Source organism: Brassica rapa, chromosome A01 (genome assembly GCF_000309985.2).
Source record: "Brassica rapa cultivar Chiifu-401-42 chromosome A01, CAAS_Brap_v3.01, whole genome shotgun sequence".
NCBI lineage: Eukaryota > Viridiplantae > Streptophyta > Magnoliopsida > Brassicales > Brassicaceae > Brassica > Brassica rapa.
In genome coordinates, this window is record NC_024795.2 from 7,548,833 (window position 1) to 7,569,762 (window position 20,930).

Consider the following 20,930-nt stretch of genomic DNA (forward strand, 5'->3'; position numbering starts at 1 on the left):
TTTTCAAACATTTGAACTGTCTTCAGTAATGTATGGGCGATGAGGCGATGAGTTAAGGCTATGGCTACTTCAAACAAGAGTTTCGTTTAGTTGATACATTTTTTTGATGAAATTTCAAATTTATAAAAGAATATATAAGAGTACCTGTGGCTACTTTATTTTGCTAGGCTATGAGAATAACTGAAAAAAAAACTGAGAACAGTTCCGACTACATAGTGTGCAAAAACCATCGGTGAAGAAGTCTGACAAGCTTATGACCAGCTCTGTACTTGAGGGATGATATGCGATTGCGCATCATCTTATCTATGACATTGCATCTACAGTTGATACATTAAAATGGTAAAAGAATTTAGTTCATATATTTTAATGATCTTTTCTAAAATAAAATGTAAAATATCCATTACAAGTTAGTGTATTGTTATGGGTGTACAAAAGTTGGTATTTTAAAAGTGGTACTTAATAGCAATCTATTTAATATATTAACTAGATTCTGACCCGTCTTTTAAAAGGCGGGTATATTTTTGTTTTGATTTTTTTTAGAAATATAATTGTCATATTTGTATTTTTCTTTTTTTGTAATAAGATTTGTGTTTTTATTTAAAATCATATTTATGTATAAATCGTAATCAAAATCTATTCTATAAAATAATAGCAATTTAAAAGTTGATCTGGCATACGTTCGATTTTTTTGTAATCATATGCCCGTATACCCGTTCTTTTGTAATATTTGTCTGTTCTAGATCTTGACCCGCGGGTATAATGTTGGTTTGTAATTTTTTATTTTTTTTATGTTTCTGTAAATATGTAACATTTTTCTGTAATTTTTTTTATATGTTAAATAAATTTAATTTATATACCGTTATAATCCTAACGTAGTGGTTAGTATATATTTACAGAAAAACGTAGGAATAAGCGGTTAGATAACCAAATTTCGAAATTGAGCTGAGAATAATAGATTTGATTCCTGGAATGTTCTTTTTTTTGTTAAATAAATACTCAGAATTAAATTAGATATGGCCATATTATTAAGTAACAAATAGGCGTACAGAAAAAAATACAAAAATATATTTACCTTTTGAATAAAAAAAAGCATATACATGATATCCTTTTTGGGATAAGCATTGAAGTTCCTACAATTATGGAGTAAAAAACTATATCACGTTTTATATTTAGATGCAGTTTGACGATTCCATGTGGTATTTAAAAGGTTGTTATATAGATGCAGTTATAAAATAATTAGTTGAACTACACATATATTAATAGGTCATGTTCTTAATTCAATAGATTAGATAGATTAAATCATTTAAGTTTCTTATAAAACTGCTATTTATATTTATTATTTATCTTAACTGAATCATAAATTTTTATTGTATTGGTCTAAATTTTAATCTGTTTTGTTAACTATCCCACTATATAAAAGGACTATTTTTAAGTTTCCTAAGCCTATCCACATGCTCAAAATAATCAGGACCAATCAAAGTGCCACATCACTGGCGGAATGGGCTTCAAATTTAAAAAAAAAAACAAAATCATCCCGGCCCACTGATATACTCATCTCGCAGGCTCTTTTGTGACTCAGCCCATTAAACAAGTAAGGTTCGGGTACGTATTGGGCTATTACTCATCTAGGTCCCCAATCCAGAGCACTCTCACACCTTGAAAGCGTTCTCTCGATCCCCTTTCTGAGAAATCCGTAACCCTAATCGCCGTCGCTCTCTCTCTTTGTCGATTGTCTTTCTCACCTCAACCTATCCCGCATAACGTCCCCGAGGAGAGTGATGGCACTTGAATGTGATCTCATCAATCCTCCATTCAAGTTCCTTACAGACCTTCCACATCCCCTCTCCGTCTCGATGATATCTCGATCCCTATTTATACCCTTACCTCAGATCGTAAATCCTTACCTCAGATCATAATATTCACACCCTCATCATGGCGAAAATGGCGAAAACGACCGCGATCCGCACCGGTGAAGCTTCTCCTCCTCTCCTCTTCCGACATGTTTCACCAGGGCCAGCCGATTCAACCTTGAAGTTTAGGCTTCTTCATTTCTGGGAAGCTCGCAAGAATGTCAAAGGAGGACCAGGGATCCTCCTGGGGATCGAGCTGCTAATGATCGATGCGGAGGTTTGTTTTAATCTTTACTTATATTGGCGTATATTAGGTTACGATGTTAACATATGTTTGAGAACGAAAAGTTGTTTCATTGAAATAAAACTTGATTGAATCGTAAAAAACATGATTGTTTTAAATAAAAACTTGATCTGTTTTCCGGGAAAGAATTGCTTGATTCGTTTGATGTTAGCTTATGTTGGGAAACAAAAACTTGGTTGTTAAAATAAAAATTTGATTGATTTTTTTGAAAATCTGATTTCTTAAAATTAAAAGTTGATCTCTTCCGGGTAAAAAACATGATTGATTCGTTTTATGTTAGCGTATGTTGGAAAACAAAAACTTGATTTATTAAAATAAAAACTTGATTGATTCGTAAACAACTTGATTGTTTAAATAAAAACTTGATCTTCTTTTGGGGGAAATAAATTTGAATGTTTCGTTTGAATTTTATAAGCGTTTCTTCGATTCACTAGAGAGATTTGTTTCTGTTGCTTTAAACGTTTATAATTTTTATCACTCTGAAAAAACACTTGATTTAGTTTATCTTTGATTGGTTTTCCTCTTTCATTATTTACATGAGAGTTGTTTGCAGAGATCAGATTAGTATAGGACATGGTTTCGTGTAATACCATAACTATAAAGTTTGTTTTTGTTCGCGCTTATAATTTTAATCACTATCAAACAATTGATTGATTCGTTTGAATTATTATATAGCGTATCTTACATTGATGAGTGGGATTTTTCTGTTGCTTTAGACGCTTATAATTTTAGTCACTCTGTAAAAACACTTTGTTTAGCTTATCTTTGATTATATATTATCGTATCTTTGAGTGGTTTTCCCTCTTTCATTATAACTTGGGGGTGCTTTGATAGAGATTAGATAAAAATTTGAAAGCTTATAATTTAATTTGAACGCTTTCAACTGACTCGATAATGCATCTCTGTTATGTAGGGTACTTTGGCTCAGGGGTTCATCGGTCTGAACCGCCGCAACCAGTATGAGAAAGAGCTCAAGCGTGGGAGCATCTACACGCTGACAAACTTCTATGCATCCAACAGCAAGGTGATGTACCATGTTGCTGATCAGAGGCTGGTCATTTGCATCTCACACGCTTCTGCCCTGTCGAAGGATGAAGAAGACGATGAAGGCATCTTGACAGAGCGGTTCAGGGTCCGTTCCTTCTCGGAATTTGAAGCCAACTGTGATCTCAGAGGCGATCTTCACGGTACGGTTTACATATTTCCCAAACATGTTTAACCATTCCAGTTGACTAACTCTGTATTGTGTGTAACTGTTTGCTGTAGATGTTGTTGGCCACCTTAAGCTGGTTGATGGTCAGGCTCTCCATGAGCGTCCTGTTTTGTTCACCAACGATAACGCAGCTTCTCGGAAAGTGATGGTCCATTTGCAGCTCAAAGAGTAAGCTGTTATAGTTCGACCAACACAGAAATATGATTTTCTAATTTATGATTCTTATGTAAATTTAACATCAACTCTTTGTTAATTGCAGCGGTCCAGTGATGAACGTCTATCTGTGGGACGAGGCCGCTGAAAGTTTCCGAGTCAAGTTTGACGCAAGCGCATCCACTCCAACTGTTCTATTGGTCACAACGGTCAATCCTAAGAGGCTCGGTGGTAATCTCTCACACTCAGTATAAGAAATCTGCATCACTCACACTCAGTTAGGTAAACCTACCACTAACTGTTTCTATATTGACAGGGAAATTGTGCCTCAGTTCAATGTCCTCTTCAAGAGTGTTTTTGGATGAAGAGGTTGACCCCAGCAAGGAATACTTGGCCTGGTAAGTTTTTTATTTTTTAAGAAAAATCTATAGCTTAGACTATTAAGCGTTTAACACCTTCGATGATCGCCTGATTTGAAATTCTTTGCAAGGTTGGCCACGAACCCTGCAGTAACTTCTTTGGTGAACCCTGTTGAGGTTGTCAAAGCTGAGACTCTCACAATAGGTGAGATTGCCGCCTTCATCAAGCGTCAGCCTCCTCAGGTAGTCCCTTTCTGTTATTCCAATCAAACACTTTTCTCAATTTAGTTGCTGACAACCCTTAGAATATGATTACAGGTTGCCTACTTTGACTGCATTGCCACAATTGATGATGTCAAGCTTGGCACTGAGTGGTATTACATTGCTTGCAAGGATTACCAGACCAAGTTAAACCGTGGGCCTACAACGTTACTTTGTCCAAAATGCGGGAATGAAAATGCTACTGCAGTAGCCAAGTAAGTTTCTCCTCTTACATAAGTTTTCAATCGAAAATGTGTATATTAATCATTTGGTTTTAACCAGCTATCGGGTGGAGCTGTCTGTCTATGATAATGATGAGCAGTGCACGTTCATCATTCTCGGAGATGCTGGGAAAGATCTCACAGGCATGAAAGCAACATAGTTGATCGATGCTTATGTTCAGGTAATGGTTGTTCTGATGATAAATGAAAATTTCTATAATCTTCAAACTTTTGTTAATCATAGCATCTACGGAAGTTGATGAATGCGTTTTGTTATATTAGGAAAATGGTGGAGATGAGGCTGAGATTGAAGTTCCACTGCCACAGTGTTTCATTGATGCAATAGGCCAGACAAAGAAATTCAGAATCAAGGTGGCTCACTACAACTTCACTTCTACCAGACTGTCCTTAACCGCCACCAAGATAGTCTCAGCAGCAGAGTTACCACCAAAGAATCCCCCACTCAAGATGCTACCAGGAACTGAAGTGGAGAACACAGAGTTGGCTGAGGGTAGTGGTGGTGGCGCTTCAGCTACTGAGGAGGAGAAGAAGGCAAAGCGTACCAAGCGTAGTGGCTAAATCACATGCAGAATGATCACTCCATCAGTGGCTGGTACAGACTGCCTAGTCAAGATGATTCTCTAACAACAGTCTACTTATCTCTCTTTAAACAGTCTTTTTTCCTTCTTGCTAAGACAGTTTGGTATTGGAAACACTTTATGGTTTCGTTTGCTTATTTGAGCTGTTTTGTTTTATTCATAGCTTTGCTATGAAGTTTAAGAATTATCAGCATAATCTTATCAAAGTGGTTTGATTTTCATTCCTAACTTATTTAAGTTGTTTGATCAGTTTGCATTTCATACGTATACGTAGTTAGGAATTTAATGCAAAATAACATCAACTCTTCCAAACTCAAAAAATCAAGTCCATCGCCCCACACTTTGCTGAAATTCACGAGGCACTCATCAGATTCATTCCTATCTTTTTTTGCTCAACCAGATTCATTCCAATCTATCCGTTGAAGTTCTGTCTTTTCAAAAAGTAATTCGTGTAAGTGATCTTTTTTAGAAGGAGTTGATTAGAAAGTGCAAAGGTTATTTGTTTTGATATTCTTCATTTTGTTAAAGAAACAGTTCTCCCTCCACACCATGGGCAAAACAACCTCCAAAGATCCTCCACTTCTAGGAGGTATTTTGTATTTAAAAATTCATTTGTGAATTAAAACATTATTATTGATATATTAATTTAATAAGATAGTCCTTCCCGTTGCTTCATCTGGAATAGCAGCCCTACTACTTCCAGGCGGCAGGACTGCCCACTCCCGTTTCAATATCCCAATCGATCTAAAGGCCACATCCACCTGCCACATTACACCTGGAACTATGCTCGCAGAGTTAATAGAAAAGGCAGCTCTAATCATATGGGATGAGGCACCTATGACACACATGCATGCTTTCGAAGCCCTCGATAAGTCCTTAAGAGACATTCTTTCTTTACATGATCCCAAAGCCAAAACTCTCCCATTCGGCGGAAAAACTGTTCTTCTAGGAGGTGATTTCAGACAGATCTTACCAGTCATCCCACAAGGCACCAGAGCTGAAATTGTGTCTGCCTCCATAAGTCATTCATATTTATGGGAATCATGCCACAAATTCACCCTCCAGAAGAATATGCGCCTCAGCGAAGATGAGAAAGAGTTCTCCAACTACGTCCTGAGGGTTGGCGATGGGAACCCCCTACCTACTGAGGTCAATGAATTTGATGAAGATGAAGAAGATCAGCTCATTTCTATTGACCGAACGTTGGTCGAGGAGCTCAGCTCAGATCCTCACAAACAAATTCTAGAAGCAACTTACGGGCGAACTGACCAGTGGAAAGGAACCAAGTAAGACTATACAGAAAGGGATATCCTCACACCAAGGAACGAAACGGTGGATGAGATCAATGAATACATGATATCTGAAGCTGACGGTGTTTCAAAGGAATATCTCAGTTCCGATAGCTTCGGTATAATAGACACCGACTCTGCGAACAACGAGACATTGTACCCAGTAGAGTATTTAAACTCACTGAGCTTCCCAGGCCTGCCTGCACATAAGCTTACATTGAAAGTGGGTGCCCCTTTCATGCTCCTAAGGAATTTAAATCAGAAGAAGGGGTTATGCAACGGAACACGTCTGATTGTCACTTACCTAGGTGAGCGTGTTATTAGAGGTGAAATAGTTACAGGCTCCCATATTGGACATAAAGTGGACCTTCCAAGAATCATACTATCGGAATCAGTAACTAAACATCCGTTCACCCTAGAAAGGCGGCAATTTCCGATCAGGCTTTGTTACGCAATGACAATTAACAAAAGTTAGGGTCAGAGTTTGAAAGGTGTCGTACTGTATTTGCCCCAGCCCGTTTTCACCCATGGGCAGCTGTATGTTGGTCTTTCCCGAGTTACTACCAAGTCAGGCCTTAAAATTATACAAGGAAAAGATCAAAAGATAGGAAGGGTCAAAAATATTGTCTACAAAGAAATATACAACGGTTTACCAGGTAATCAAATATTATTTGCAACCCAGTTCACAACATTATCCAAAAATACTCAGCTCCTTTCTCTCTCTCCTCCAGAATCACGATCCGATGATCACCCAGAGCAGGCTTCCCGGAATCTTCAACAACTTTCTATACCATAAGATGCAAGCTACCAGTAAGTCTTCCGGGCCGAAACTCTTCAAACCCAATAATGAACCTGTGCTAACAAAATTGTTTTTATCTATAGGTCCTCCCGCAATAGAAAGTGGCCGCTCTACAAGACCATTCACAATAACCCTACAAGCCATCGTCTACGGCTTATCTTATTTTATTTCATTTTCGTTACCTACCAATTACTATTTCCTTCGGAGAATTACTTATTTCAACTGTCGAACTATTATCTTTTGCATTTTCTATTATTTCAGACAATTTTTTATTTCAACTGTTTTCTATAACAATGTGCGAACCGCCTAAGTTCCCTTTAATCTTAAAAGAGTACGTCCAAGATAACAAAACCTCCTCATTTCACACTCAGCCCCTGTAAATTACTAAAAATAACTAAATTCTACTATCAAACCCACCCAACTAATTTACTACTACCACCTATAATTATGGCCCGGCCTACTATCAAACAAGGACACCAGTCTACTTTTAAAACATTTACGTTACAACTTCCTACATCAATTAAATTGTCACACACAAAGATTATTTTCTCATTCAAGTATCGAATTCCTCAAAACTATTTATTATTCATTCTTACAATTATTTTTTCCTAAAAAAAAAAACACCGCTTCGAACTTCTCCCCTGTATAAAAAAAACAAACTTAACTTACCCTTCCAGAAACCGAAAAACACACAATTTTAGTTCACCTGATTTTTATTAAACATGTAATCCGCGCGCAGCGCGGACGCCGGCCCTAGTATATTATAAAGTTATATATATTTGCTATGATTTTTACTCATGGGCTGTTGGTAATTGTATATCATGATAATAAAAAATATTTATAATTATATATTATAAAACTAATGCTGACAAAAAAATATTATTAAGCTAACAAATATTATTTATTTTTGTCTAAAACTAAAAAAAAAATGTCGGTTTGTATTTGGGTTGTATAGGTATTTTTATTAATGATTGTATGTGGAATAGTTGATCATCATCAAATGAATATTTCATGAAGGACCAGGTATAAGTTTTGTACTAATGAATAATATTATATCTCTCGGTTTTTAATAGCATGAAGTTACATTACGGTTAGTTAAGAAAAAAAGGAATATTACGGTTGCATGAAATTCGTTGTTAGTGGAAGTAGTTAATTTAGATGCAATTATAAAATAGGTTGGACGTAACCATTTATCAACTGGTCATGTTGCTGTTTTAATAAAATACTAGATTCTGATCCGTCCTTAAAAGGGCGGGTATATTTTTTGTTTTGATTTTCTTTTTAGAAATTTAATTTTTATATTTATGCTTTTCTTTATAATCATATTTTTGTGTTTTTTGTAATCATATTTTTGTATAAAACTTAATCAAAATCTATTTTATAAAATAATAAAAATTTAAAAGTTGATTTGGCATATGCTCGTTTCTCGTAATGATATGCCCGTATGCCCGTTTTTTGTAATTTTTTTCTAATATGTTAAAGAACTTTAATTTATATGTTTGTGTATAATATTTTTAAAATTATTAGTAAGACGTTTTGATAATTTTATTGAATTTGTGATATTACATAACTATACACTTGTATCGTAGCCATTTCACACATTAATTTTGTACTTTATTCCTAAACAGTGATTTTTAATAGTAAACTATAGTATAATTTTTATTAATAAAATAGTAATAAAATAGATAAAATTATATGTTTCTCATTCAATTTTCATGATTTGATTTCATATATAATGGTTTATATGAATTTATTATTACTAATTTCTTATGTAATTAAAAATAAGTTTTGTAAATTTTGACCCAATGTAAGAGGTGTATAATTAATAAATTTATTTGATATAAATTTTAATTGTTTGCTTGTGTATCTACATTTAAATGTTACAAATACGCATTATATTTGTGAAATTTATTGTAAACATAATTTTCTAATGAATATAGTTTTTATTATTGAATATGTAATCAGGGTTTTGAATGATATGCAATATACAATAGAACCTCTATAAATTAATAATGTTGAAACTTTGAAATTTTATTAATTTATAGAGATATTAATTTACAAAAAACTTCTTATTTATATTTCTTATTTTAAGATATATTTATTCTAAGAAAATAAAATATTTGATTTTAGTGTATAGAATTAATTGTTATTTTTTGAAATTTGATATTTATATTACTTTTATTATATTATTTGGTGTATATAATATATATTGCATATAACTTAAATGTGATTTTAGATATAATATCACTAATTATCATCAAAAATATAGTAAGTGTTAAATAAATATAAAGATAATTTCATTGTGAATATAAAAACAACAATATAATAATAGGTTCTTACTTATATAAAGTAGGTATACATATAAATGATTAATTTATAATTTTAATGGGACCATATATTTACATAGAATTTTCTTAAAAAATATTATCATATTATTTTATCGATTTATGTCAAATTTTCAACTGGTCCAAGTTGAGACCGGCAAAATTTATTAATTTATAAAGATTATTAATTTATCGAGTATTAATTTATAGATGTTCTACTGTATTTGATAGAAATTTAAAATGTCTAATCAAATTTGAACAGAATCAAGCTATTTCTTGCATTTAATAACATTTTGAGTTATTAACCTATTTAATAAAAAAAATAGTTGTACCCACAAAATGAATCGAAATAGACCCGAAAATCAGGGTTGTAAACCATAAAATGTTCATTCAATACTGATTTGATTTTTAGATGCATTAAACTGCCTCAAATGTTCGTGTTATACAAAGACACGTTGATAATTGATATTTAGATGCAGTTATTGAGTGATGATTTTGATTTTGATGCTATCCCGATTATTATGCAAGTAAAGTAGTGGTTACATCCGTAATATATATTTTGATGCAGTTAGTATTTTTTAAGTATGTATTGTTGAAATAATCGTTGGACATAACTTTTATCAATGAATCACACTACTGTTTTAATAGAATAGATATATGGTAAGAGCACCTCTAACAACAAGTTTTAGAGAAGTTCTAAACATTTAAGAATAAATATATAGAATGACCAAAAATTCTAATATTAGAGTTTTTTAGAAACTGCTCTGACACCAACAAAAAAAATGTCACTCACCGAAGAGAAATTGGTGCTTTTATTGCTTTGAAATAATAATAAAAAATTCAAGTAATTATAATAATAATTTTTTATTTAGAAACTCTCATGGTGTTTAACCATTGGAGTTATCTTTAGTTGGTATATTTTATGAAATTTTATTAATTAAAGGTAAGATTTTCATCTTTCTAGTTATTTCTCCTTAACAACAAATCAAATGTAAAATTTACAAATTTCACTAAGTATTTACAAAAATGTAAACTTTTTTTTTGTAAAGAGAACTGGAATGTAATTTTTATGAATGGCATTATGTGGAATTAGCCATTCATAAGAATTCCAAATAAAAAATACCAGTTACAAGGAAAGAGCAAACTTTTTGATTCCACTCATTTCTGTGAGATGAATGAAAAAAATTGTAATTACGTTAAAATTCTTTCATGATGAAAAAAGTTGAAGAATGGAAGGAATGAGTAGAATGAGATAACTTAAATATAATTGGATGCAAAATATATATTTCATTCCTTTTATCCCTCAAATTAGTCATTCCATTCCATTGTATCCCATATATTCCAATTCTTTTTATTCCATACATTCCTAAAACAATTTACCAGTTGCAGCCGTAGACTTTTTGCGTTAATACATGTATATAAATGAAACTTGCACCCGAGAAAAAGAAGAAACACACAGAAAAGAAAGTTAGAAAGAAGTTTTTTTGGTGCGTGTGTCTAAAGAAACAGTATGGATCATGGCTTCATCTTCGCTATCGCAGTCGTCGCTGCGTTGATCATATTCATATCGCTTTATCTATGGCACTGCTGTTGCTCCGACCGAACAGCGGTTGAGCCCAATTCTGATCTTTAATAACTATTTATCTATTTTCGTGTATCGTCTATTTTATGCTCGGTTTTATTTTGGTTACCTCTTTATGATTAATTTTGTGATGAAACTTATGGATTTGTATCCTATAAGATAATGAGAATGTTTATTCGATGCTGCAATGTTTATCAGTAATATTTTCTTTTATTTTGGTTTCTTGATATATTGTAACTTTACACAACAGTAATTGGTACTTCAACGATTTTGTCATCCTTTGTAGCGTTACATTACGTGATCGTATACTAGGTGACTAGATGATAATGCACTCCTGCGCGGAGTAAATAGATTTCAAGATATTATTACTTTTTAATTTGTAGTCATAAAAAAAATTAAAGTCATAACAAGAAATACTATATATTATAAAGTAAGGGTTAGACGAAATTTAGTATTTCAATCTAAATTAAGCTGCAAATTTTTTTTTAAAAAAAATTGTATATTTGTTTGCATAAAATAGATTATAAATATAAAATTAAGCGAAACATAAGCAATATACTAATAAAATATAAAAGAAACAATGTCTTGAATGGTTTCAAATCGGAAATAGAGTTAAAGCCATCCATTTGATTGCTTGAGAGAATTTTTTGATATGAGCAAAGTTGAGAAGAAAGGTGTGGTGAGTTTTCTGAATTATAGAAACCGTATATTTATACTAAAAAGGAATCGCCGTGTGGTCATATGGATTCAAAATAATAGCCGTAACTAAATCGAATATTACACATAACTTGCGCTCTAATCTTAGTCAAGAATTACCTTAATATTGTAAATAGTTAATGCAAATTTCTTTTATCAATCGCAATTGAACAAATTCAAGAAAGTTCATGATTATTAATTGATTACAATAATTTGAACCTTAATTTACGTTCCTTATATACAAAAGTCAAGTCCTCACAAATCACGTATTATTACCATCAATTTACCAAATTTGTAATTTAAAATATATCGAAATTATTAGAAGTTTCTTTTTTCCCAATCATCAATCAATTTCGTCCTTCTAAATCACGTTTGAATCATGGGCAATTTGCTCCACCATTATTTGCATTATGCAAGCTGCGTTAAAATCTTAATTACGATAGATCATCTAAGGTAAGTTTTTATAATTGTATGCCAGAAAATCGTATTGTACCTTAGTTTCTACAATCGCAAGGCGGGTATCATCTAACAGTTTAATGAAACGAGGCAAGTATGTGCTGGATCGGTTTAGGGGTTGCTTTTGGTGTGACGAACTGGGCGAGGCACTCTATCGACATGGATAGTGCTACTTTGCAGGATGCATTTGGAAGATTGAAGAGCTTTTGCAAACACCACTCTAATACTATTGGTGAAGCTTCACCTGAAGACGTCAATGGGATCAATTAAAGGGTCAATATGCAGCCTTTTTCTATTTTCTTTAATAACAAACGGGTGTTCTATTGATTTGAGATAAGTCATCAACACTTTCGTATTTGTATCAAATAATTTGGTTCACTAATCACCAATCGTGTAATATTTTCACAGAATGTCGTGGGGAGGAAGCAAAGATGGATCTTTTACGGTGACGTCTGCTTATGCCTCTTTGACTAGAGATGCTGAGCTGAGACCGAATATGGAGGAGTTTTATAGTCAGGTATGGCGTGTTATTGCTCCAGAACGGGTCCGAGTCTTCTTATGGCTGGTAGCTCATCAAGCTATCATGACAAATATGGAACGCAAACGTAGACACATGACTGAGAATAGTGTGTGTCCATTGTGCAAAGGCGGTGAGGAAACTATTCTTCACGTTCTTCGTGATTGTCCTGCAGCTTCGGGGTTATGGACGCGAACGGTCCCACCATCTAAACAACCAAGATTCTTTAACCAAACTCTTATGGAATGGATGTTTGAGAATCTAGGGAGGAAGACGTCGGAACAGAGAGACTTATGGCCTACGCTTTTTGCTCTAACAGTTTGGTGGTGCTGGAAATGGAGATGCAGTTACGTCTTTGGTGAGGAAGGAAAATGTCGAGATAGAGTTCAGTTCCTGAAAGATAAAGCTCAGGAAGTGATAAGTGCTAATGTGAAGCTTCGAAAGCACGTGGTAGCCCGAGAACGTGTGGAGAAACATATATCATGGTTGAGACCCGTTAATGGTTGGGTTAAACTGAATACCGATGGAGCGTCTAGAGGGCATTCTGGTTTTGCTACGGCGGGTGGGGTTCTGCGAGATGAGAGCGGGATGTGGCAGGGAGGTTTTGCGCTTAACATTGGCATTTTTTCAGCTACTTTAGCGGAATTGTGGGGAGTATACTATGGACTGTGTATCGCTTGGGATCGTGGGTTTCGTAAAGTGGAAGTGGAGGTTGACTCTGAAAGCGTTGTGGGCTTTCTCAAGACAGGGATCCAAGATTCGAATCCTATGTCATTCCTAGTACGTATGTGCTATGGCTTCATATCAAGAGACTGGTCAGTCAAAATTTCTCACATATATAGGGAGGCTAATCATCTAGCAGATGAATTAGCTAACTATGCGTTTTCTTTACCTTTTGGTTTTCATTTATTTGAGGTTGTTCCATAAAATGTTGTTTCTGTTTTGTTGGAGGATTGTCATGGGTGTCTAGACCTCGGCAAATTTGCTTGTAATTTGGTTTCTAGTTTTTGAATAAAAAGTAGGAGACTCATGTCTCCTGCCTCCTACCAAAAAAAAAAAAAATCGTGTAATCTTTTCTCATTGTTTGCAATATTTGATGTATTTTACATTAATTATAAAGTTAATAAATTTCAATGTCTTTTAATTGCTAAATTATTTGGACTGTGGTGTAAAATTTATATTATACTAGTACATTTCCTATATATTATTCTTGGAGTATTGATTAAATGACAATCTTGTGCATCATGCTTACTTGTCAAGCTGAGAGAGCTCTTCACCGACTTTTTAAAGAGAAATTGCAGTCCATGTACAAGGAAAACAATGTAATTTATGAATCTAGAAAATGAACTTTTATGACACTGTATAATTAAATTTCAGACCAAAATGCCTCTATGATTTAGACCTGTGTATCTACGTCTCTCTCTCCTTATTTTTATGCAAAAATATAACAATATATGTATATCCCATGTTAATTGCTTCTCTCTGTTTACAATATGTAAAATGTTATCAGAAATTACTTTCAATCGAACAAAACAAAGAAAAAAAAATACTTCTCTTAACTTTTCTTGTTCAACCTTAACTGATCCAAGTTCTGAGTTTTTCTTCGTGTCAAGCTGCACTTGTCAGCGTCTGCAAGGCTCGCCATGAACCTGAGCTCCGACTTCTTCTGTCCACCGCTGCGTCTGAATGTAGATCTTCCCCGTCAAGCGTATCCCTTTCACAGCTGTGCTTCACCTTTCACTTATGTTTACGTCGAGCTCGTGTTCCGAGATTCGCACGGCGTACTTCTCAAACCTTCAGTGCCTTGCTCTACCAATTTCTTCATGCTCGGAATCAAGCCTCACCGTCGTACTCATCCTTGTCATCGCCATCAAGCTCCAGATCCTGCGTAGAATAACGTAAAAAATGATAATAATAGTCGTAAAAATAGTGTATTATTGTTTTCAAGTATTTTTCCAATTTTTACGATTTTTAAACGCCAGCTAATTGTTAGTTATACTTCAAATTGTTTATCCAGCCAACAGTTAATCATAGCTAATATTTAGTTTCGCCGAATGTATGAATTTTGTACATCCAATAATCCATATACCCTCACATTAGTGTCAATTTCCTCCTTTTAAATGCACATTCTCTGTAACAGTATTTGTACATGCGGAATAGTTGTAACCAAATCCTTCACATTGAATCCATACCGGTCACCACACTAAACATTTAATATGTTTGATAGAAAATACTGCATTTCACATGTTAGATTGAACAACTAATATGAAAAAAATATTCTAAAAACTTGAAATAAAAAATTGTATCCATATACATATTAAAGTAACCAGCTGAGTGTTGTGATTGATGTTCCTGGAGAGGATGAAGCGTATCATCTCCAGCCGAGATTGTTTGGAAAGGTAACTGATCGATCAAATGAATCAGTGATCTGACTTGAACATATTGTATTGCCATTTAATTTGTTTCTGTGTTCAGATAGTACCAACGAAGTGTAGATATGAAGTACTATCAACCAAAGTCGAGATCCGTCTTGCAAAAGCAGAGATCATCACAAGGGCCTCTCTTGAACACGGCAAAGGGCTAACGGTTTTTCCGAAGCCAAATGTCTTATCAAGTTTTGTATTCTTCTTGTTTCCTTAGGTTTCATCTTCTGATGAGACCACAGTCTCTTTGACAAGTGAAACTTTTGTATAATGGTGCCAGAGGTTTCAAAGAGACCGGCGTATCCTTCTTCCAAGAAAGTGAAGGACTGGGAAAAGCTTGAAGCCGAAGTGAAGAAACAGGAGAAGGGTGAGAAGCTGGAAGGAGACGCTGCTTTGAACAAGTCTTTACGTGAGATATATTCGAATGCCGATGAGGATATGAGACGTGCCTTGAGCAAATCCTTTGTGAGTATTTACTCTTTAGTGTTTCTTTGTTAATGGAGTTTCTGATGACTTATTTATGGTTTTTGGACAATGAAGAGGTGGAATCAAATGGAACAGTGCTGTCAATAGACTGGAAAGAGGATGGGGCTAAGACAATCGAGAGCACTCGTCCGGATGGCATGGAGCTCAAGAAATGGGAGATCTAATCTTCCTTTTTGATACTTGGTCCCTTTCCTTCATGTAATGAGGATCCTAAGGTTTCTTTGCTTTTGTCAAATATGTCTCTTCACAACTTTTTTGATGTTTTCATCTGAATATTCACAGATCACTATTCTCAAGTGTCTTGTTAAAACTATATCCGCAAAACTAAATAGCCAAAGGCAACTGTATATGAGATTTTCTACCAAGGGAAGATGAACTTGTATGTCAAATTGCATTGGTAATGATTACACAATCTTTCACACATCTTACAGTCTAGAACTGTTCTAAAGTGTTTGATATGGGTTTGTCTGGACACGTTTACAAGAGACTATAAAATGGATAATGAGTTCAAATCCCTTTCAAGTTTCTGGTCAAGTTTTCAAACATTTGAACTGTCTTCAGTAATGTATGGGTGATGAGTTAAGGGATTATACAAGAGTTTCGTTTAGTTGATACATTTTTTTGATGAAATTTCAAATTTATTCATCCTTTGAGGGAACTATCATTTATAAAAGAATACTAAGACTACCTGTGGCTACTTTATTTTGCTAGGCTACGAGAATAACTGAAAAAAAAACTGAGAACAGTTCCGACTGTGCAAAAACCAACGCTGAAGAAGTCCGACAAGCTTGTGACCAGCTCTGTACTTGAGGGATGATATGCGATCGATTGCGCATCATCTTATCTATGACAGTGCGCATAGCATCTACAGTTGATACATTAAAATGGTAAAAGAATTTAGTTCATATATTTTAATGGTCTTTTCTAAGATAAAATGTAAAATTCCATTACAAGTTAGTGTATTGTTATGGGTGTACAAAAGTTGGTATTTAAGGAGTGGTACGTAGTAGCAATCTATTTAATATATTAATATGGTAAGAGCACCTATAACAACAATTTTTAGAGAAGTTCTAAACATTTAAGAAAAAAAATAGGAGAGAAAATGACCAAAAGTTCTAATATTAAGAGGTTTTTAGAAACTGCTCTGACACCAACAAAATATTATATCACTCACTCACCGAAGAAAAATTGGTGATTTAATTGATTTGAAATAATAAAACAAATTCAAGTAATTATAATAATTTTTTTATTTAGAAACTCTCATGGTGTTTTACCATTGGAGTTGCTCTAACATCTTAAGTTAGTATATTTTATGGAATTTTCTTAATTAAAGGTAAGATTTTCATCTTTCTAGTTATTTCTCCTTAACAACAAATCAAATGTAAAATTTACAAATTTCACCGAAGTATTTACAAAAATGTAAACTTTTTTTTTGTAAAGAGAAAAAATGTAAAAAAAAAGTTTTGGTCTAAAAAAAATGTAAACTTTTTGCGTTAATACATGTATATAAATGAAACTTGCACCCGAGAAAAAAGAGAAAACGCAGAAAAGAAAGTTAGAAAGAAGTTTTTTTGGTGCGTGTGTCTAAAGAAACAGTATGGATCGTGGCTTCATCTTCGCTATCGCAGTCGTAGCTGCGTTGATCATATTCATATCGCTTTATCTATGGCACTGCTTTCGCTCCGACCGAACAGCGGTTCAGCCAACACTTTAGCAAAAATAAGAGTCATAAGACGGATTGAGCGGTTGAGCCCAATTCTAATCTTAATAATTATTTATCTATTTTCGTGTATCGTCTATTTTATGCTCGGTTTTATTTTGGTTACCTCTTTATTATTAATTTTGTAATGAAACTTATGGATTTGTAGCCTATAAGATAAGGAGAATGTTTATTCGATGCTGCAATGTTATCAGTAATATTTTCTTTTATTTTGGTTTCTTGATATATTGTAACTTTACACAGCATATTTGGTACTTCAACGATTTTGTCATCCTTTGTAGCGTTACATTACGTGATCGTATACAAGGTGATTTACATATTTAACGTGAATGGCGTTAATTTAGGGAAAATAATATGTATAATATACAAAAGAAATTTAGTATGGCGATATGTTTGTTCCAACCTAAGCTAAAGATTTTCAGTGTTTACACAAACGAAGAAAAGCAAAGAAACAAAAGTAGATCTTTTCGTTGTTTCTTGTGTACCAAGTCATCCTGATCTTTTAAGTCTGTTCTTCAATCTTACTTTATTGTAATGGGATAAAGAGTTTGCGTAATAGTAATTACACGTTGAATGCAGCGACTTCATTATGAACCCTTTTTTTTTCATTATGAACCCTTGAAATCTAAATTAAATTGGTTGTGAGAAGACCTCGTAGCTCACATCAACTCATCTTTTTTCACCAGCTCAAATTTGTGAGAATTAATCTTGAGAAGTATACCACATCGACGAAAACTTTATTAAAAACCTTTATATTGTAGATTTGATTATAATTTGTTTGGCGTAGATTTGTTTAATAAATGTGCGCAATGCTTTAGATTAATAGTTTAAGAGCTACGTGCTTGAACGTTATCCGCGCTCCTAAATAAACAATAGATCACATCTAACTTAGATTATTTTCTTTACAGGGCCAAGGCAAGATAATCTTAAAATTATTTGCTCAATGTTAGACATAAAAATCTTGAGATTCAAGAAATTTAGAGCATTTAACCAGGCCAAAAGTAATTTTAAGTAGGTTAGACGTTCGTAGAATAAAATAATACTATGATGAAATAAAGATGTAAAATTGTTTGGTATTTGTATGTATAACCTGGTATAGTTGAAAATATGAGCATAGCATGCCTTCAGATCAACCACACAATTTAATAAGTATCATGCGTTCAAGTCGATCATTATTAGATTTATTAGTTTATTAGGTGGTTTGTTTGGAATTAGATTAAGAAAATTTTAGAGAGATTTTGTACGATTTATATCGTTCGCATTGCCAATAAATAATTCAGACGTGATAGGTTTCTTTTGCTGGCAACCTGAGCCAGATGAGAAATTGGCCATGACAACTCCAAGATTTAACCATATATTATGATTAACCAAATGTGTAGTGGTTTAAAAACAATAATTTATGTATAGAAAAGTGATATATATTGGAGTTGTCATGGCCAATTTAAGTATATGACTAACGTTGAAAATATATACCACTTTTATGTATAGAAAAGTGGTATATAAAATTATTGTATTTGAAATAATTATAAACATTTAAGTATATAGTTTAACGTTGAAAATATATACCACTATTAAACCACTACACATTTGGTGACAACTTCTAAAATCATGACTTCTATTTTAATATATAAGATGCCACTAACTTCTTCTTCTTCGACAACATTTTTTTCAACTTCTTTTACCAACTCATCATCAGAATCATCAACAATGGCTTCACAATTATAACCGGGTACAGGTTCACGCTGCTCTTTGCGACCCTCAATTTCGTTGCAATCAACCACATGTGGAGGTTCGGGTTCTCGACCTTGTTGACGACGGACATGTAGCTTTTTCCTTCTCGTATTGTTCATAACATACTTGATTTGGATTCTGAGCAAAAAGAAAGCATAAAGAGTTGAGAAATCAATTTCTGATTTAGGGTTCTTCTAATTTTGATTTGGGAACTGTAAACGTGAACAGTAAACACCGACTAATGACAATTATCTTTGACTAACTCATACCTAAACGAGTTATTCTTGGGTTCATCCCCACCAACCAATACGATTTCATTATTTCAAATTCGATATCTTTTAAAAAAGGAAACAAAATTTTCATCAAAAAAAAAAGGAAACAAAATAGAGTTATTCTTGGGTTCACCAACCAATAGAATTTCATTATTTCAAATTCGATATCTTTTAAAAAATGAAACAAAAAATTGTCAAGTTATTATCTTTTTTAAAATCCTAATAAAAATATAATTGCAAAAGATTATTATATTATAATTTTTCTTCTAATAATGTGTGGCATGTGTTTAAAGATATAATGATTAATATATATATAATAAGATAATAAAAACAAATTTGAAAAAAACTACTTTTAAAAATTATTTAATAGCAAAAACGATTTATAAAATATATTTAGTAGTATTTTTTTTAGAAATGTTCCTTTATAAAAATCCTAAAAATAGATTTGAAAACAATTTATTTACTATAATTTTTCTTTTCTAAAATTTTAACGAAAATATAATTATAAAAGATTATATTGAGTTTGGTTCTTCAAAATTGCTAATTAACATGATTGTGACACATGGTAGTTGTACATTTAAAAATGTGATATGTGTTAAACTATATCATAATCATAAATATATATACTAAAATAATAAAAATTATTTTTCTTAAAAATTAATTATAAATATTATTTAATAGTCTTATTATTATTAATATTATTAAAATTATTATTATTATTATAATAATAATTATTATTATTGGTACCTAAATTGGCTAGGTCAAAGTAAATTTGGTATTTGTTTTATTAAGGGAAAGTCTATATTTGTTTTGGCAAATTTGAGTAAGTTTGGTATTTTGATGCTCGTTTTCTCTTTTCTTATATTACTAGCTTAAGACCCGCCCAATTACGCAAGATAAATGTTATATATAAAAATAACTTTTATCTATTATTATTTATTTGTATTCAGTTACATATTATGTATATAATTAAATTAGTCTAAACACATAAATCAAAACAATACATCATGTTTATTTACGATACTTATTTAGTAAATAAATCAAAACAATCATTTTATTTATTTTATAAGGTATAGAACTAAATTTCAATGACATAGACATATATATATATATATATATATAATATTTTAATATAAATATTTATTATCAAGAATCTTCTCTATTAAAATAGAAGTATTATTTTTATCTACTACAAAATAGTCATACTAGAAGTCTCGGTTCATATATTCAAATAATTGTTTTATTGTTTACATTAGTTTATTTAATGTATAACATTTCTAAATAATTATAAGGATATTAATAACAAATCCATTTTAACTATAAATTTAAACATTTGTTTTAGGAATAACGAAATCTGTTGAGAAAAAATCTAACAAAATCTTTTTAAAATTTTAAATATTCTTTTAATTAATGCACTGATTAATTTCGAAATTAGTAGTATAATATTATTATAAATTAATTTTAATTAATTTTTCTTATAAAAAAATAATGATTTTTTTGCTAATTTTATAATTTTTATAAGTAAATTCTACATTATATTAAAATAGAAGTAATTAATGAATTACATCTTTAAATTATGTTTTTTTTTGCAAACATATTAAAATTATGTTGAATCGGTAAACCAATATATTTTGAAAAACAAATTTCAGTAAGATAAATAAATAAAATATTATTC

At 32.4% G+C, this 20,930-nt stretch overlaps 3 protein-coding genes across 6 annotated transcripts; all 3 read left to right on the forward strand.

The window, feature by feature from the left end:
- Positions 1–133: 133 nt before the first annotated feature.
- On the forward strand, positions 134–5,191 carry LOC103861225. Of its 4 annotated transcripts, none has more exons than XM_009138939.3 (9): positions 134–2,127; positions 3,068–3,341; positions 3,421–3,535; positions 3,627–3,751; positions 3,837–3,918; positions 4,011–4,122; positions 4,198–4,355; positions 4,423–4,543; positions 4,644–5,191. In XM_009138939.3, exons 1-8 carry the CDS (start codon positions 1,933–1,935, stop codon positions 4,520–4,522), a joined length of 1,161 nt encoding a protein of 386 aa, XP_009137187.2. In that variant the 5' UTR covers positions 134–1,932; the 3' UTR covers positions 4,523–4,543; positions 4,644–5,191. The 4 variants fall into 4 exon arrangements, 3 of the variants coding, with proteins under 3 accessions (XP_009137187.2, XP_009137196.2, XP_018508215.2); XM_009138948.3 differs by having other exon boundaries at positions 4,240–4,355; XM_018652699.2 differs by having other exon boundaries at positions 4,273–4,355.
- Positions 5,192–5,608: 417 nt separating this feature from the next.
- LOC103864546 lies at positions 5,609–11,440 on the forward strand (the record flags this gene model as incomplete). The annotated part of the gene is made up of 1 exon (XM_033288826.1): positions 5,609–11,440. A coding segment is annotated over one exon (642 nt), but the record flags the coding sequence as incomplete, so codon positions are not given.
- A 2,926-nt stretch (positions 11,441–14,366) lies between these two features.
- On the forward strand, positions 14,367–15,696 carry LOC117132561 (protein SGT1 homolog A-like). Its single transcript, XM_033287208.1, has 5 exons — positions 14,367–14,521; positions 14,947–15,022; positions 15,099–15,237; positions 15,327–15,515; positions 15,587–15,696. Exons 1-5 carry the CDS (start codon positions 14,367–14,369, stop codon positions 15,694–15,696), a joined length of 669 nt encoding a protein of 222 aa, XP_033143099.1.
- Positions 15,697–20,930: the final 5,234 nt, after the last annotated feature.

What these genes read in the sequence shown, in the direction of transcription:
- LOC103861225 (XM_009138939.3), top strand. Translation starts at nt 1,933, where the DNA reads ATGGCGAAAATGGCGAAAACGACCGCGATCCGCACCGGTGAAGCTTCT. An exon ending in TGCTAATGATCGATGCGGAG is followed by an intron (nt 2,128 to 3,067) that starts GTTTGTTTTAAT and finishes TCTGTTATGTAG; the next exon opens with GGTACTTTGGCTCAGGGGTT. An exon ending in CAATCCTAAGAGGCTCGGTG is followed by an intron (nt 3,752 to 3,836) that starts GTAATCTCTCAC and finishes CTATATTGACAG; the next exon opens with GGAAATTGTGCCTCAGTTCA.
- LOC117132561 (XM_033287208.1), top strand. Translation starts at nt 14,367, where the DNA reads ATGTTTACGTCGAGCTCGTGTTCCGAGATTCGCACGGCGTACTTCTCA. An exon ending in AGCCGAGATTGTTTGGAAAG is followed by an intron (nt 15,023 to 15,098) that starts GTAACTGATCGA and finishes TTCTGTGTTCAG; the next exon opens with ATAGTACCAACGAAGTGTAG. An exon ending in CTTGAGCAAATCCTTTGTGA is followed by an intron (nt 15,516 to 15,586) that starts GTATTTACTCTT and finishes TGGACAATGAAG; the next exon opens with AGGTGGAATCAAATGGAACA.